Source organism: Pinus tabuliformis, chromosome 8 (genome assembly GCF_031772625.1).
Source record: "Pinus tabuliformis cultivar Carrire ecotype Pingquan chromosome 8, CPIR1, whole genome shotgun sequence".
Classification (NCBI taxonomy): domain Eukaryota; kingdom Viridiplantae; phylum Streptophyta; class Pinopsida; order Pinales; family Pinaceae; genus Pinus; species Pinus tabuliformis.
The window spans coordinates 1,689,797,128-1,689,814,559 of NC_142294.1; the positions used below are offsets into that span (position 1 = coordinate 1,689,797,128).

The window sequence follows — 17,432 nt, forward strand, 5'->3', positions numbered from 1 at the left end:
TAGGACACTTTAAACACACTAATTTTCTGATCGATCGAGTTTACCGAGAGTTTTACCACATATAAAGAAATAAACAAGAAAGTGAACCACGGAAAAGTGCAGTTAAATATATAGTGGAGATGTGGAAAACCTAATTTCAAGCCAACAAGAAACGGAGTTCGTTATATCCATTCATAAACTACATTAAATGTTATTTATTAGTAATATGAAAAATATATAAATTTTGAATTCACAATATAAGGAAGCATTAAATATTAGTCAATACTTTTAAATGGAAATGTTTTATGTAACAACGATTATGACCGGACTTCCCTTGGGGAATATATATATATATATATATATATATATAAATAAATAACTTTTAATATATATATATATATATATATATATATATATATATATATATATATATATATATATATATATATTAAAAGTTATTTATTTATATTATGAAAAATATATAATTTTTTAATTCATAATATAGTGAAGAATTTAATATAAATTTGACATGTCAATGTTTTATGTAAAAGATCATGACCTCCACATGAGCTTTTATGGAGGAAAATTATATACATATGTGGGGCATGAAATGGGTTTAGTTAGTTTTGCAATTTAAAGTTTTTAAATGAATTAAGTATTTCATTTTACTACAACATATTTTTTAATATATTTTTAACTCATTCAATGTTAATTTATTATCAACTTTTTATATTTAGAGTTTTTAATTTGAGGTTTTGTATTTTATTTATGGCTATTAATTATAATATGATGATGATAAAATATTAATAATATAAAATGTGAATTTGAGTTCTATTAACTTGAGGTACCCTACAGCTTGAGAAGCCTTTTTTCTTCTATCCTCCTCATGACAAGTGAGTGGTTAGATGCTTTTCTCACCTTAAGCTTGCCATCAAACATATGAATGGAGTGACCTTGCTAGTGGATGTGGACCAAGGATAGCAAGTTTCTCTTCAGCTCTGGGAGATACAGAACATCACGCAGCATGAAGTCTGGAAGGCGAGACAATTTAAGCGTAATTGTGCCAAGCCCTGATGGCTTGAGTTTTGATATACTGCTCCATCAACATTACGAGTAAATTCTTCAAAAAATTATTTTCTATGAGTCATGTAGCAATTTGCTCCTAAATCAAGCAACCAATCATTTTTCCAAGAAGCAAGTCAAGCATTAAATAAGTCTTCATTTACTCCAATATTACATTGTGCCACAACATAAAGAGCAGATTCACGTGCTTTACCTTTGTCTATGTCATTAGTTTTACCTTTGGTTTGGTTTCTTTGTTGCGCAATTTTGTCCCAAGGTAACTTGCATGTGGAGGCATCATGAGATCCATTTCTTTTGCAGTGTATGCAATGCAAATCTAAATTTTCTCCTTGAGAGTGTCTGCCCCCTATACCTCTAAGATATATTCCTCTTCCTCCTCGACCACCTCTTCCTCTGTAAAAATCTTGGGCAAGATTATTTTCTTTATGAGTAAGGCACACAATCTCTTCAAAAGATTCAAGGGTTGTCTTCTTTCCAAAATCTTTCTCTCTTTCACTAAATTTTTTCAAAATAGACTGAAAGGTAATATCTTTGAGATTTCCATTTGCTTGCAATCACTCAAGATAATTGGAGTAAGTAGGATAAAGTGCCTTGAGAAAAGCTATCAGAGGAATATCTAGTTCAACATTAGTGACTTTGATATCATGCATTATGGATTTTACTTCTGATGCAAGAGCAAGAGGATCATTGTTTTTTAATTCAAGAGTGAAGAGTTTAATCATGAGTTGAACAACTTCAAGTGCAAAATGTGAGTCATAGAGTTCTTTTGGCATTTGTAAGGATTTGAAAGCATTTGAAAATGGCGAAATATGTTGACTCACCTCTTCACTTACAAATGTTGCAATTAATGAATAGGCTTTGCTGTTGTTATTTTTCCAAATGGCGAACTCCTTGTATGAGCTAGGTTGTTCTAGCTCTTTGTCTCCATCTCCAACACACACTCCTTTCCACAACTCATTGAAAATGAGGGTGTGTTTTATCTTCTAAGACCACTGATGATAGTTCTCCTTACGAGTGAGAACTACTCCCACAATAGATATGATTGAATGCATTGTAAAATCTGAGTGATGTAAAAATACTTCCCCTGGAAAAAAATGTGCTTTTGTCAAGAAGAAAAAAAAAATTGCTGCTAAAAGATAACTGATTCTGATAGAGGTATTAGAGTGGATATCACTTTTAGATCTTTTCTTTATCACTTCTTAACCTGATATAGAAAGCACAAATGGAAGCAACCTACTGAATCATCAAAAGCAACCTATTCTTAACCATAACAGAAATGCATCTAACAGCACCCTAATCTACAAAATGAAATGAAACATACAAATACAAGTAAATAGGAGCTTGGCTACTTGGATTTGGCCCTAACCCAAGAGCTTCAGCCCTCTGAGGTAACACAGTGCTAACCCAAAAAGGATTCAATCTTTATTCCCAAAACAATAACAAGATTACATGAATTGTGAAGATAATCAGCTCGAAGTTGAGCAGAGTTTACATAAGAAAATCTACAACAAAAATCGAACCTTAATGAGGCCTTAGGCCTCTCTACTTATACAAGTGAAGCTACCAACAGCTTCCTTAAAATCAGGGAGGCTTGGCTCCCAAAACTCGAGATAATCATCAGTCATCCTCCACTTGCTCTGCCGCATTCTAGTGCATGACTTGGCTCTTGTTCTCCGAGCTAAATGAAGGGGAATTCGAAGTGAGCAATAATAAATGAGGGGGATTCCCTCCTATAAGTCCTCTTCTTTTTCCACTTCGAGTTATTGCTGCCATTTTTCCACTGCATCCTTGACATTGACCACAAAATTCATCAATAATATGCATTAAACACATATTAGACCACATGGCATCATAAGTAACTCAACTCACTCTCTAAGCATAAATATAATCAGAAAATCATACACTAAGCTAAGAGAATGGTTGATTTGACTTGGTTAGGAGGTAAAATGAGCCCATATAATTACCCATTTATGAGGCTCATCACAATGTACCAACGGCTTCATTGCTACTACACCATATTTGGTTCATCATTGTACCCTAGCTAGAAACATCATCATGCTCACTGTGAGTAGTAGAGAGTGTAATTTATGAAAAAAGTGCCAAGACAATGAGGGCAACGATAGAATCAATGTTTAAGCCGATACAGTGAGACCGAGGCAATATGAAGACAGTAAGGATTCCAAGATTCTTTCTATCACATATATGCATTGACTGCCATGAATTAGGTTCACCGAAATTGTGATTACTTTCTTTCGTGCACTGAGATATTACTTTCCATTTAAGACGAGACTGTAATGATTATTGTTGCTCCTTATTATGTCGATATTGTAATGGTTATTGTTGCTCCTTATTATGTCGAGATTGTAATGATTATTGTTGCTCCTTATTATGTCGAGATTGTAATGATTATTATTGCTCCTTATTATGTCGAGACTGTAATAGTGTGCGATCACTGAGATACACATATATATGCCTAGATCAAAACTACAAGGATATATGTGAGGGCTTTACAGTCACTATCACAGCTTACTGTGCCACCTAAAGTTATTGTTGTCTGCAATTACGGTGATCTGAGAACTGCACCTTACAGTCATGCAAAGGGTCTCATAGATATGTCGAGACCCTGTCCTCACCTGGAGTTGTAGAATTGGCTGAGATTCCTCCTTCCTATTCCATATACCTGAGATCATGACTGCACCTAAAACCCAAATGAGGTGCAGTCAAACCATACTATGGATCTGCTCCTATATGTGAAATTTCATAGGCGTGCAAGATTTTTTCTTCATGTATTTTTGCTAACCCTAGCTGTGTATTTTTAGTGGTTATGTCCATACATGCAAGACGACATAAAATCATGAACTGTTGTGACTATTTTATTGAGCTGACGTTACTTCCATTTCTTTAATTTAATTCATTTTCGAGCTGAAATGAAGATCTTCATTATTCTATTTACAAACTTCGGTGTTCTTGCTTTTGGAGAAGTGTTCTTGCATTTGGGGATTGCTCTTGGTTTTGGAGGGATATTACATTCAGTTGAAGATTTGTATACATCTAAATGACAGGGAATGCAAGTTCTGTGTCACTTAAATAGAATGCGAGTTGAAGATTTGCAATCATTTTTTCTTTGAAATGGCTTCACGAATGCAAGGAGATCCATATGATATATGGGTTATCTTGTACAGAATAAAGGGGATTGACATAATCCTTATAGGGAAGGGAAGTCAGTGAACAGGTCCCCTTTAAGCTCATGAGAAGGAACTCTTAAAAGTCCTCTCATCTTTATGTAGCAAGAAAGGATATAAATAAGAGATATATACAAATTAGAGAAGGAAATCTCCAACATGAAGTAAAGAAGAAATATATTCATGAGATCTCATTTGAGAGATCTAAGAAAGATGATATTAAAATAATCATCTACATTCTTAATAAGCAAGATGTCAGGTGTCCTCAGGATATGGAAATTTCCTAGTGTAACAATTTGAGGTCTCTATGCTAGGTAGAGAAAGACAACTTGAAAGGACTCAAATATGTGCGGAAAGGAAAGGGAAGGTTGACAAGAAATAACAATACTATATTTCCAAAAGGGTGAAGGAGGCTGAAGAAAGGATCAGGGAAAAGGGAGTAATAGATCTCCATTATGAATGAGATGGTGTCCCTCTCAAAAGGATCCTATTAAAAGTCCTTGCATATATGATCATGGTAAGAAGACGCATTGTGGCATCATGGAAACAAGATCTTTTATGAATCATGGAGAACATAGCTCTTGGGAATCTCGTTCAATATCAAAGGAAAGGAAGAAGTCATCTAGGTCAAAGGGAACATTTTCCAAATAGGAACATTCTAGATGATAAAGAGCTTATGATAGAAACCTTAGCGGAGGATCCCCTAGTTTAGAAAGGCAACAAGAGTTTCATTAGGATTTCCAACTTACGGAAATCATGAGACAAAGGACTGATGACATGATGAAGACGATCAAGGGATTGAAGATCCGTTCAATCAAGAAAGTTGTTAAAAGATACAAGAAGGAGAAATGAGGTTTGTATGATTGTATTTTTATTTTCATTTGATCTTGTAATGTCATGATATATGGTTGCACATAAAATGGATCAAGCATGATCAAAAGGGAAAGGATCTCCTCCTATGAAAGGATGTAGAAAGACATAAGTATAACTAGATGAAATCAACATAATATGCCTTCATATGAAGTATGAGGTAGTTGACTACAATTGAAGAACTCTAAGATCTCTTGTGAATGAAAGATATGAGGATGGAAGAGATCGTGAAGTATGAAACCTTGATGAAGGAAATCAACGTCCAAAAGATCAGGAAGACTTGACCAAGAAACCTCTTGGAAATATGTGAAGACTTTGATGGAAGTTTGAAAGGATGAGGACACTTGACAACATATATCATTGGAAGATGTTTCAACATCTATGCAGGATGATTGATACCTACAAGAATATATCACTCAAAGAAGGCCATCACCAAAAGGTAATATGTAATTTGTTTTCGGTATATGACCTCTTGGAAAAAGTCTAGGTATGTGTGCAGGATTAAGAAAAGGAGAGTTGTGAAATATGTCACAACTATGTACCTTGTGATCTAGAGCAATCACTGTTGAAGGAAAGTGAGGATAGATGAGCTTATGAAGGAATCCTCAGATGTAAAGCCAAGAAGGATACTTTCCGGGAAAGAATGAATGACATCATGGAGGAGAGTTATGGATGACTGAACCATACATATGATGAAATTGGTGACATCGAAGTCTTGAATCGTCAGTCAACTAGAAGACCGTATAAAGAACTAATGATAGAGCCCGAGGGAAAGAGGGAGATATGGGAAGTTCCTATGAGAAAAGGAACTCGTGCAAGTTTCTGAGTAAGGATAAACTTGGAACTCTTCCCTAGTTAAGAGGGATAGTTATAGAGGACATTCTTGTCTTTAGTTTGGAAGAAATAATGGAGGATTGTGTAGTCATATGGCATCTGACACTCTTTGAGGATGTGGTAGGGAATCCAAGGCAAGAGTGAGTAAGAGGGTCAATATTGGTGAGGGTTGGGAACCCATGATGAGAATAGTCCAAGTAGGGCATACTCCCCCAGGTGGGTATGACCCTAAGAGCAATAATGATGATGTGTGTCTATGAGTCATTGGTCTCACCAACATTTTGCTCTAATCTAAGTGAGAAATGGAGTTGTTAGTCAAGGCCTTGGTAAATGGAAACAATGTTGGTTGAAATGATGCTATAATAGATGGATTGCAAATGTTATTCTTCTTATGAGAAATTCTTTAAATTGAGAATGACCAAGTACCATTATGAATACCTCCCTAGTTAAGAGGGAGTGTTGAAGAAAGTGTAACTATGTTTGGTCTTCATATTGACTTGATCTTTGTATTTGTAATAAAAGGAAATAAATTATATTTGTAATCTTTCCACATGGGTTTCATGAGTAAGAAGTGTCACTAGGTGAAATACTTGTTCTTTATGTCTTTAGGATTTATTTATGTATCAAAGAGTCATGTTATGTGTATAGAAACTCATCATGACTTTATGTAAATATAATCAAGTCCACAAAGATGTGTAGAAGCCCTCCAACGGCCAAGCATAATCCTCCAAAGAAGTCTGCTAGTGAAATCAAGAAGAAGATATTCATGTTGGCTACAATATCAAATTAATTAAGAAAATGAAAGTCATGTTGGGTCAAGAAAGAGTCATGACGGCTCACAAAATCATGTTAGCTTGCATATATGGGCAAACTATTATAAATTCCCACGAGAGGGTCACCAAAAAGAACATAAGAAAGTTCGCATTTATGTCTCTCTAAATTTTCAAGTGAAGGAAAGACAATCAAGAGACCATAGAGAACACAATCAAGGAAGAAGATCTCACTCTCAAATCTCGCATGGAGAAGAAATTCTGCACTAGGGCCTCACTGCACCTCAGCTAGGATATTAAGTGTGGTCATGATAAGAAATTGGAGGTATAAAGTGGACATAGAACTGATCAATGTATTGGGCTAAATACTCTCGGCATATCTATGAATCAATACATGGATTGATGAAGAAGTGACCTCATGCTAGTAGATCTGAGATGGATGAAGAGGATTGTGTATTTATTTTAGTCTCAACTTTATGGAGATCATGCTAGCTCAATCTCGACATACGTGTATATGTATATCACATTCTCGACATAATAAGGAGCCACAACATCACTCACAGTCTTAGCTTACATAAAGGGTAAGGATCTCAGGGAAAGAGTCTAATCACAATCTCAGTGGACCTATTCCATGACAATGAATACATGTGATGAAGGAACCTCAGAATCCTGATTGTCTTCATATAGTCTTAGTCTCACTATCTCGGAACTTCTATTATAACCTATGCTCTCTACTGCTCACAGTCAACATGATGATTATTCTAGCTAAGGTTCAATGATGATTCAATAATGGTGTAGCATTAATGAAGCCGTTGATAAATTGATCAAAGGGAGAGAATTAATATCAAAATCAAATAAAGTAGATAAACAATGCAAAATTTATTTAAAAACTAGATATTTATTACATTTTAGCAAAAAAATAATAAAGAAGATAAACAACACAAAGCCTGATTTTCCTAGTTTGGGAGGTTGGCTTTGCTTGCAATTTCCCGATTTCCTCAGCTGGAGGTTGGATTTAGTTGCAATCGCCCCAAATTCCTGGTTTGCAAATTGAGGGCATGGTTGAATTTAGGGGATTCTCCTACATAAATTATATAATCTCCATTCGTGTAGCTCGTGACTCATTTTTTAGCAAGAGACTCAATCTCCATTCGTGCAGGTTGTGATTCGTTTTCAAGCAAGAGACTTAGTCTCCATTAGTGCAGGCCGTGACTAGTTTTTGAGCAAGAGACTCAGTCTCCATTCATGTAGGTCGTGACTCATTTCGAGCAAGATACCTAGTGTCCATTTTTTCTAAGAATGACTTCTATTATAACTTATGGAACTAGAATGGTTGTTCTAAATTTCTCCCCCTTGCATGCAGTTCTTGAGACTTAAGATCTTTCTTATTAATGAGACTCTTCAAGCAACTTTTACTCACATATTTTTGATTTTATAGTAAGTGCAGATGTTTGTGGCAGAAGTCATGGAGCTCTTAGAGCTCACTCCTCTGAGAGATGCTCCTGTAGGGCTTCCTGGAGTGACTGGTCTTTCTACAGAGCAAAGGAAGAGACTTTTCATATCAATTGAACTAGTTTCCAACCCTTCTATAATCTTCATGGATGAGTCAACTTCACGACTAGATGCCCATGCTGCAGCAATTGTTATGCTTATTGTTCACAACAAAGTCAATACAGGTCGAACTATTGTTTGTACCATCCATCAGCCCAACATTGATATCTTTGAAGATTTTGATGAGGTGAATTCAAACACTTTCATGATCAATCTATGCAATGTGAAACAAAAGGCCTACTCTATGTTTATTTGCTTGGCTTAACAACAAATAAAGGGTTGCAAAGGGCTGGAACAAGTCACGGAATAATTGCTAAATTTTCAGTTTTATTGGTTTTCTAAACTACAACTCTTTTTATAATCATGAGACTTATTTCCTTAAATTTTGTCCAATTCTTGGTTGTTTGGCCACGTCGTTCTAGAAATACCACAGATTAGCCATAGCTATTGAGGAAAAACTTGTTGTAGAGTTTGCTCAGATCTACAGAAAATTAGCACTCTATGAGTATGTCTAACATCTAACATAATTGTAGGAATTTGTTTTATAACTTTGAGCTTTTTTGTTTTGCATCTGTAATTTATTTACTCTATCTTTAGTTACATAATTTATTTACCTTAATTTCTCCCAAGAAACTGTAATTTTTTTAAAGCCCTATTTGACAGTTATGTTGTTCTGTTTTCAGATGGAATCAAGACATTATTCAAGAGCTAAGCACCCCTGCTCTTGGCTCGTAGAATCTGAGTTTGCCAACACAATATGCAAGGTCCTTCAAGGTTCACTGGGTGGCATGCGTTTGGAAGCAATAATGTTTCCCAAGAAACTGTAATTTTTTTAAAGCCTTATTTGACAATTATGTTGTTCTGTTTTGAGATGGAATCAAACCCTTATTCAAGAGCTAAGCACCCCTAATCCTGGCTCATAGGATCTGAGGTTTCCAACACAATATGCACGATCCTTCAAGGTTCAGTGGGTGGCATGCATTTGGGAGCAACATTGGTCATATTGGAGGAATCCAAACTATAATGTTGTGAGATTTTTCTTCACTATAGTCGTTTCCCTACTGTTTGGGACCGTATTTTGGGACCTTGGAACAAAGAGGTTGGAAACTCTCTTGACAGGCATAGCAGACTTATTTGCAAAACTGGTCCCGCCTCACTTTGACATTTTATTTTCTCTACCATTGATTAGCTTATTTTCTATTACATATTTGAATCAACAAAGTGACTTAGCATATTGAGAAATCAAAGCATTATATGGGTAATATATCAAAGCATTATATGGTATTTGAATTCACATTTATTCCAGAAATACCACAAATTAGCGAAGGATACAATCGAGCGACATGGGCGCACCAAGTGAGTTCCATAGCTCTTGAGGACAAACTTGATGTAGAGTTTGCTTAGATCTACAGAAAATTAGCACTCTATAACTATGTCTAACATAATTATAGGAATTTGTTTCAGAACTTTGAGCTTTTTTTTATTGTGCATATCTAATTTTGTTACCCTATCTTTAGTTACATAATTTCTCCCAAGAAACTGTAAATTTTTTTAAAGCCCTATTTGACAGTTATGTTGTTCTATTTTCAGATGGAATCAAGACCTTATTCAAGAGCTAAGCACCCTTGCTCCTGGCTCGTAATCTGAGTTTTCCAACACAATATGCATGGTCCTTAGTGGGTGGCATGCCTTTGGAAGCAATAATTTTTCCCAAGAAACTGTAATTTTTCTAAAGCCCTATTTGACAATTATGTTGTTCTATTTTGAGATGGAATAGCCCTTATTCAAGAGCTAAGCACCCCTAATCTTGGCTCACAGAATTTTCCAACACAATATGCACGGTCCTTCAAGGTTCACTGTGTGGCATGCCTTTGGAAGCAACATTGGTCATATTGGAGGAATCCACACTATAATGTTGTGCGATTTTTCTTCACTACATTCATTGCCCTACTATTTGGGACCATCTTTTGGGACCTTGGAACAAAGAGGTTGGACACTCTCTTGACAGGCACAACAACCTTATTTGCAAAACTGGTCCCACCTCATTTTGATACATATTTGAGTCAAGAGAGTGACTTAGCATATTGAGAAATCAAAGCATTATATGGGTAATATATCAAAACATTATATGGTATTTGCATTCACATTTTTTATTTGATAGCGTGAGCTTAGACAAAAAGAACAATTTACCCATTGTTAATTTGGTCAACTCATTCAAACATTTTGATTTCTGGCACTTCTATAGATTCACATTCTTCCCAATTATAGCCTTTTCATTTGAAGACCTTGTTTGACTCTCTTGCTCTCGAAGAGCGAGCAAGTTAGCAGGGAAATTTTGGTTTTAGAGAAAGGCAATTTCCTGTACCGACACGTGATTTCTGGCACTTCTGTAGATTCACATTCTTCCCAATGATAGCCTTTTCATTTGAAGACCTTGTTTGACTCTCTTGCTCTGGAAGAGCGAGCAGGTTAGAAAGGAAATTTTGGTTTCAGAGAAAGGCAATTTCCTGTACCAAACAGGTTGTTTAGGAGTGTTCATCAATATGTAACGGTAAGTTATGAATGGGGAGGTTACAATACAATATGCCACTTTGAGGAACTTTTCAGAGTGAAATGCAATTAGGTAGATAGACAACCAAGTGAGAAACATGAATGAACTACATAACTTCTCTGTAACACATTCTCTCAGACAACTGCGTGAGAGACATTAGAAAACCTTTGTGTTGATCTTGAATTAGGCTCAAAAGAACTCGTTTTGGTTTTTCTTAAAAGAAAAGATGAAAATATTGAACTATAAAGATTGCAATCTATAAAATAACCTATTCACATCCAAATCTTTGAAAGTATATGATAAAAACACGCACTATTCTTTCATATATTTAATAATTTTTTCATTCATGTTTACTTGTTAGAGAGGAGAGATAATATAACCTATGAAGACAATTCTACACCTGGTATAGAATTCAATGTCACTCATGTCTCCACACAATAGAAGAAAGGAATGATCCTTCCTTTCAGGCCATTGTCGATGGCTTTTGAGAACATAAACTATTATGTTAACATGCCACCGATATGTGTATCTATAAATCCTTCAATTGAATTGGTAATGTGAGAGTAATTTGACATACCTATGTTCTCTTCAATGGAATATTTGGAAATAATGTTTAGTTTAGTAAAAGGAGATGAAAGGTGAAGGGTTCGGTCAAGACAGGCTACAACTTCTTTCCAATGTAAGTGGATCCTTTAGACTAGGGGTACTTAGAGCCTTGATAGGAGTTAGTGGTGCTGGAAAAACTATCCTAATGGATGTCTTAGCAAAGTATATCCCATAATGAAAATATATGTTCTTATATCCTTCCATGTCTTGGTGTGAACCCATACCTTACCTTTAATGAAGATATTTTGGAACTTGAATCTGAAAAGAAATGAAGGACACTAGTTGAAATCAAAAAGCTAAATTCAAGAACTTCATTTAACTACATCAACATGGCTGCAAATGATCAAATCATCCGCCATGATCAATTTGCAAGGGAAAGGGATGGGACCCCAAATTACACCGCACAAACATGGAGAGTGGAAACAAAGATTCCTGAGCAATCAGATGAAGTTATAAACATGAAAGGTGATGCAATCAAGAGAGAAAAGGCACGCCATAAGAGGGCTATTTAGAAGTTTGAATGACAAATACAACCAAGGAAGATTCCTAAACAATGAAATGAAGCTATAAACATGAACAGTGATGAAATCAAGAGAAAAAAGGCACGTCATAAGAGGGCTACTTCTAAGCTTCAATCTCAAATACAACCAAGCAAGTCTGCTGAAGCAGAAAACACAAGTTTGGAGATGATATTGAATAAATTAATGGTCATTCTAGACATTATTTACCAGCAGGAATTAATGACAATACAATCTATGTTGCCAAATGCTTCTTCTGAAGCCTCTCTAGAAAATTTTGAACCTGAATTTAGATGTCATGCGATGGTGGTAGGTAAAATGACAAAGGCGGATTCAAGGACAATATTTAGAAGTAGTCGAGACATATTCTTTATATGGGGGAGTTAATGGTCACATTGCCAAAAATTTCCACTATAGCCTGTGTATAAAACTTTAAGGTGGATATTTTGGAACCTAAACCTGGATGTAAAGAAAGGATGGTAGGTGAAATGGAAAAAGTCGATTTACATTCAGTCCCTAAATCTCCATTCACCATATTCATAAATTACCATCTACCTTTTATCCATACCGACACTTCTACCTAGCATCCATTTCATTCCAAACTATATTCTTAACTGCATACCGACACTTCTACCTAGCATCCATTTCATTCCAAACTATATTCTTAACTGCAAAAGTATGCATCTACAACTCTTCCCAATGAGAATTCTACAGAAGTGTCTACTTCTAGCATCATACAGGAAACTTAGGGGGTTTATCAAACAAATTTTGTTCTAATTATAAATGGTCTACTAGAATTTTATGAAGAGACTATATGTTAATGTTTCTTACAAATTTCAAGTGTTTAACCCTCAGTGATTATTTTTTGTCAAAGTGGCTTTGTTTTAGTGAGATTATTCTTTTAGGAACTCTAATTCCTAGTTAAGAGGACATGTATTAGGTGAAGAATTTTGATTACAATGTTTCTTTAGTATTGATAGATTTGGTCAAAAATTTTGATAAATTTGAATCACATTTTGATAAGATTAAATAAAGGTTTTTTTAACAATTCTTGGTTACAATATACTTAATTGGATAAAATATTAGGGTGATCATATTTACTTTAATGATATACTTTATTGAATCTACATTATAAGATTTAAGATTTCAATAAAGTTTATAAGAATGATTAGTGTTTTGATCAAAGATGTTTCTACTCATTTGGAAGTTAATGACAAGTTATTGATAATGTTTATCTTTAAAGTTCAATCAAACAATGTTGTCTTATTATTTTAGTGTTCTGTTTCATATGTTGAAGCTCCACATTATGTCACAAGAGATATACTTTTAGGGCAGTTTATTCTTACCTAATGAACTATTTTATTTGAAATTGGGTTGTTTTGTTAAAATTTTCTGGGTCTCCACCTCTCTCGAGAAAGGCTCTTGGATACTTGTTAGATTGGAAAGTTCACTAGGAGAGGTGAAAAAATATCTATTTCTTGGGTCAAATATCCAAGACCTAAGTCATGGTCACTTTGGAGATGATCCCCCTTCCTCACAAGAAAAAGGAGACTTCCTCACAAGAAAAAGGACACTGAGTGTTTAAAAAATGTGATGAAACTCCTAGATATCTTTCATATATCCCTACCTTTTGAAGATTCCATGGACCAAAACTATGTCATATAAACAATGCTAATGAGATTCTAAATTAATTAATGTAAGTTGGTTGTAGATTCAATTTAGGTATATCTTTAAATTTCTAGGTATCCCTTTCTTTTAGGCCCCAAAAAAAGATTTGTGGCAAGTTCTATTTCAATGAAAGGAATAAAATGTGACAAAATATATTATGAAGCATATGTTCTGAGTAGTTAGACATCAAATTTATATGAATGTCCTAGCTCCCACACGTTTATTATTCCCTATGCTAGTGTTCCAAGGCCTTGATTTATAGTATATTGAAAAAGGTTATGAGATATTTTACAATCTTAAGCCCAATGCATGCCTTGTCATATAAAAATCACATTGCCCAAGATAAATCAACTTCTTAGATAAATTTTGTATCTTTTGGGTGAATTATGTTAGGGCATGTATAAATTGTCATGCATAGCTTCTCTTGAAATATTCTACACACAACCTTAAATAACTAAGCTGGAAATATCGTCTATGTCAGTGTGATATGATCACATGATGTGTCACCATTGGCATACCCCCTAACAGCACTCCATTATGCAAATTTTTAGCAACACTATACTCAATGCAACCCCTATTACAAATCTTATAAATTTGTTCTGAAGCCAGCTCATAAATTACTATGAATTGCATAGCCATTACCTTGCTTCATATCATCTTATAAAATTTTAATATGCTATCAAAGAGGATATATTGAAATTCTAGGAAGATGCTATATTTGGTGGCATTTTGACTAGAGGTTTTAATAAATATATTCCCAAGCCATATGATGGATTAGTTAATGTTTACAAATTTCAAGTGTGTAACCCTCGGTGATTTTTTTGTCAAAGTGGCTTTGTGTTTATGACATTATTCTTTTAGGAACTCTGATTCCTAATGAGGAGGAAATGTATTAGGTGAAGAATTTTGATTAAAATGTTGCTTTAGTATTGATAGATTTTGTCAAGAATTTTGATAGATTTTGAATAACGTTTTGATAAGATTAAATAAAGTTGTTCTTTAACAATGTTAGGACACAATATACTTAATTAAGAAATATGCTGACCATATTTACTTTAAGGATAGACTTTATTGAATCTAAAATATAAGATTTAAGATTTGAAGAAATTTTATAAGAGTGATTAGTGTTTTGTTTGAGGAACCAATTGTGCCACTTATCATTGACTTCTTAAATGATATTTTCATGAACAAGGATTATGATGCAAATATCATCATGGTCAAACAATAAATAGAATGGAGAATTTCATAAGTGGGGAGAAATTTAAAACTATTATCCATTGCATTTTGAATTAAGGTGATATGAGATTACTTTGTTATGAAATATTTGATTTAAATCATTTAATTATAAAGGTTCCAAAAGAGGAAAACAAATTGGAAAAAAAAATCAAAGAGGAAAATGGGGTACTGATTTTGATTGAGTTTCTCCTTATAATTTTTATATAATTGATATTGAAAGTTTTTGATTGGTTGTTTGTGTCCATAAATGTCTTAGTGGTGTATGCCACTTTTCATTTGGTTTTCAAGAAAGCTTAATCTTCTTTTCTAATGCCCTTTTCCCATTGAGGTTATTCCAGTTCTTATGTTTTTTTAGTTGCAACATGATTTGGTTAAGAATGAGTTTCATTAATTTCTAAATAAATTACATGTTCAAGTATGATAATAAACATACCAATGATATTTGGATCTCTTGTCTTTTGGTTTTGAACTTTAGATATGTTTTGATGAGGGCTCATTTTTAATAATTTATGATAATTTTGAAATACATACTGAAGATTACAAGGTTAATATTGCAATAAAGTCTCATGTAAGAGACTACTCTATTAGGATATTTTTGTCTTCAATTTGGATGCTTTAGACTGGGCTTCATTAATTTATTTGAAAGTGGATGTTTAAGTGTATGAAATCCTTATTACTAGTGTCTTGTATTTAGAAAATAAAAACTTCCATGTGTAAGAGGTTTACAATGCATTCTGATAGATAGCTACAAGAAGCATTCTGATAGTTGCATGAAGTGCACTTTTTGGGGAGTTTTTTTGGTTATTCTAATCACAATTTTCTATGGGTTAGGATGAATGCTTTTATATGTATTTTTGTAAAGCCCTTCATTTTATGTCTTTGTTTAGCTTCAAGCTGTGGTGGATGACACAGAAGATGGGCTCCTATTGGAGATGTCTCATTTGAGATGTTGACATATTGAATAGATAAGATATATGTTTGTTGGGACGCGGTCGTCGTTCTCCCACTCCGCTCACAAAAAATTGGTCACGCCACTGTGTACCGCACGTTAAAAAGAAGTCAATATCGTGGGGAATGGGAAGAGTAGATACAACACTCCAAGTGTCCTTCCCCACATCATACTTCTCCACCTGTTCGTCTTCGGTGAACACGTACAACTCCCCCCACCATTAGAAGAAGAAATGACACAACTTCCCCACAGTTCTCCCCTGAAATGTGCCATTCTCCACGTTCCCTCACTCGGATCGAAAACTTCTGCACTTTGCCCTTCCTCGTCTAACACCATGAACTTACCTTCCACAAATCCACCGCGGCTTCCCTGCCCGTGCACTTCGATCATAGGACGCAATATTTCCCACTTGTCTTTCTCCACATCATATGCTTCTGCAGAGGCAAGAGGGTTGTCATGCTCGTCGATCCCGCCAGCCACGTAGACAAGTCCGGTGGAAACAGAGACAGAGCACGCAAAGGATGCTCGAGGTGTCGGCATGTCAGCTCCACGACGCCATCTCTCAAACTCAAAGTCGTAAATATAAACACTCTTCATCAAAGTTGCTGATTGGAATCCGCCTATGAGAAGTAGCTTGCGATTCACAGCAACGCACTGACAGCATATTGGTATTTCAGTATTGGGGGGATCATCGATTGGAGGTAGCCTTTCCCAGGTGCCTTTCACAGGGTTGTATACCGTTACTACAAGTAGGACGGGAATCCTGTTATCTCTTTGAACCAGTCAAATAAGCTGCTCGCTCGTCCCAAATTTTTTCCTGTCACCATAGAAAGTACGGCTACTGAGTATAGCCTCCCAGCTTTTGCACACAGCTTTCAGAATATCGAGTACGGCTACTGAGTATAGCCTCCCAGCTTTTGCACACAGCTTTCAGAGTATCGTGTGATTTGTAAGGCATTTTCAGCAAACACTTTCGAACAACATCCTCCGGAATAACCTCCATTAGGACACTTTAAACACACTAATCTGCTAATAGATCAAGTTTACCGAGAGTTTTACCACATATAAAGAAATAAACAAGAAAGTAAACCACGGTAACTAAAAACGGAAAAGTGCAGTTAAATATACAGTGGAGATGTGGAAAAACGTTAAATATATAGTGGAGATGTGGAAAACCTAATTTCAAGCCGACAAGAAATGGAGTTAGTTATATCCATTCATAAACTACATTAAATGTTTTATTAGTAATATGAAAAATATATAAATTTTTAATTCACAATAGAAGGAAACATTTAATATTAATCAATACTTTTAAATAGCAATGTTTTATGTAACAACTATTATGGCAAGATTCCCCTTGGGGAATTTTATATATATATATATATATATATATATTAAAAGTTATTTATTTATATTGTGAAAAATATATAATTTTTTAATTCATAATATAATGAATTATTTAATATAAATTTGACATGTCAATATTTTTACATGTTAATGCTTTAGGTAAAAGATCATGACCTCCACAGGAGTTTTTTTTATATACATATGTGGGGCATGAAATGGGTTTAGTTGGTTTTGCTATTTAAAGTTTTTAAATGAATTAAGTATTTCATTTTATTACAATATATTTTT

At 34.6% G+C, this 17,432-nt stretch overlaps 1 protein-coding gene across 1 annotated transcript; it reads right to left on the minus strand.

Moving 5' to 3' along the window:
• Positions 1 to 15,964: 15,964 nt before the first annotated feature.
• On the minus strand, positions 15,965 to 16,800 carry LOC149242740 (F-box/kelch-repeat protein At2g44130-like). Its single transcript, XM_089370983.1, has 3 exons — positions 16,668 to 16,800; positions 16,142 to 16,540; positions 15,965 to 16,056 (listed from the first exon to the last, which is right to left on the minus strand). Exons 1-3 carry the CDS (start codon positions 16,798 to 16,800, stop codon positions 15,965 to 15,967), a joined length of 624 nt encoding a protein of 207 aa, XP_089227109.1.
• Between the last annotated feature and the right edge of the window lie 632 nt (positions 16,801 to 17,432).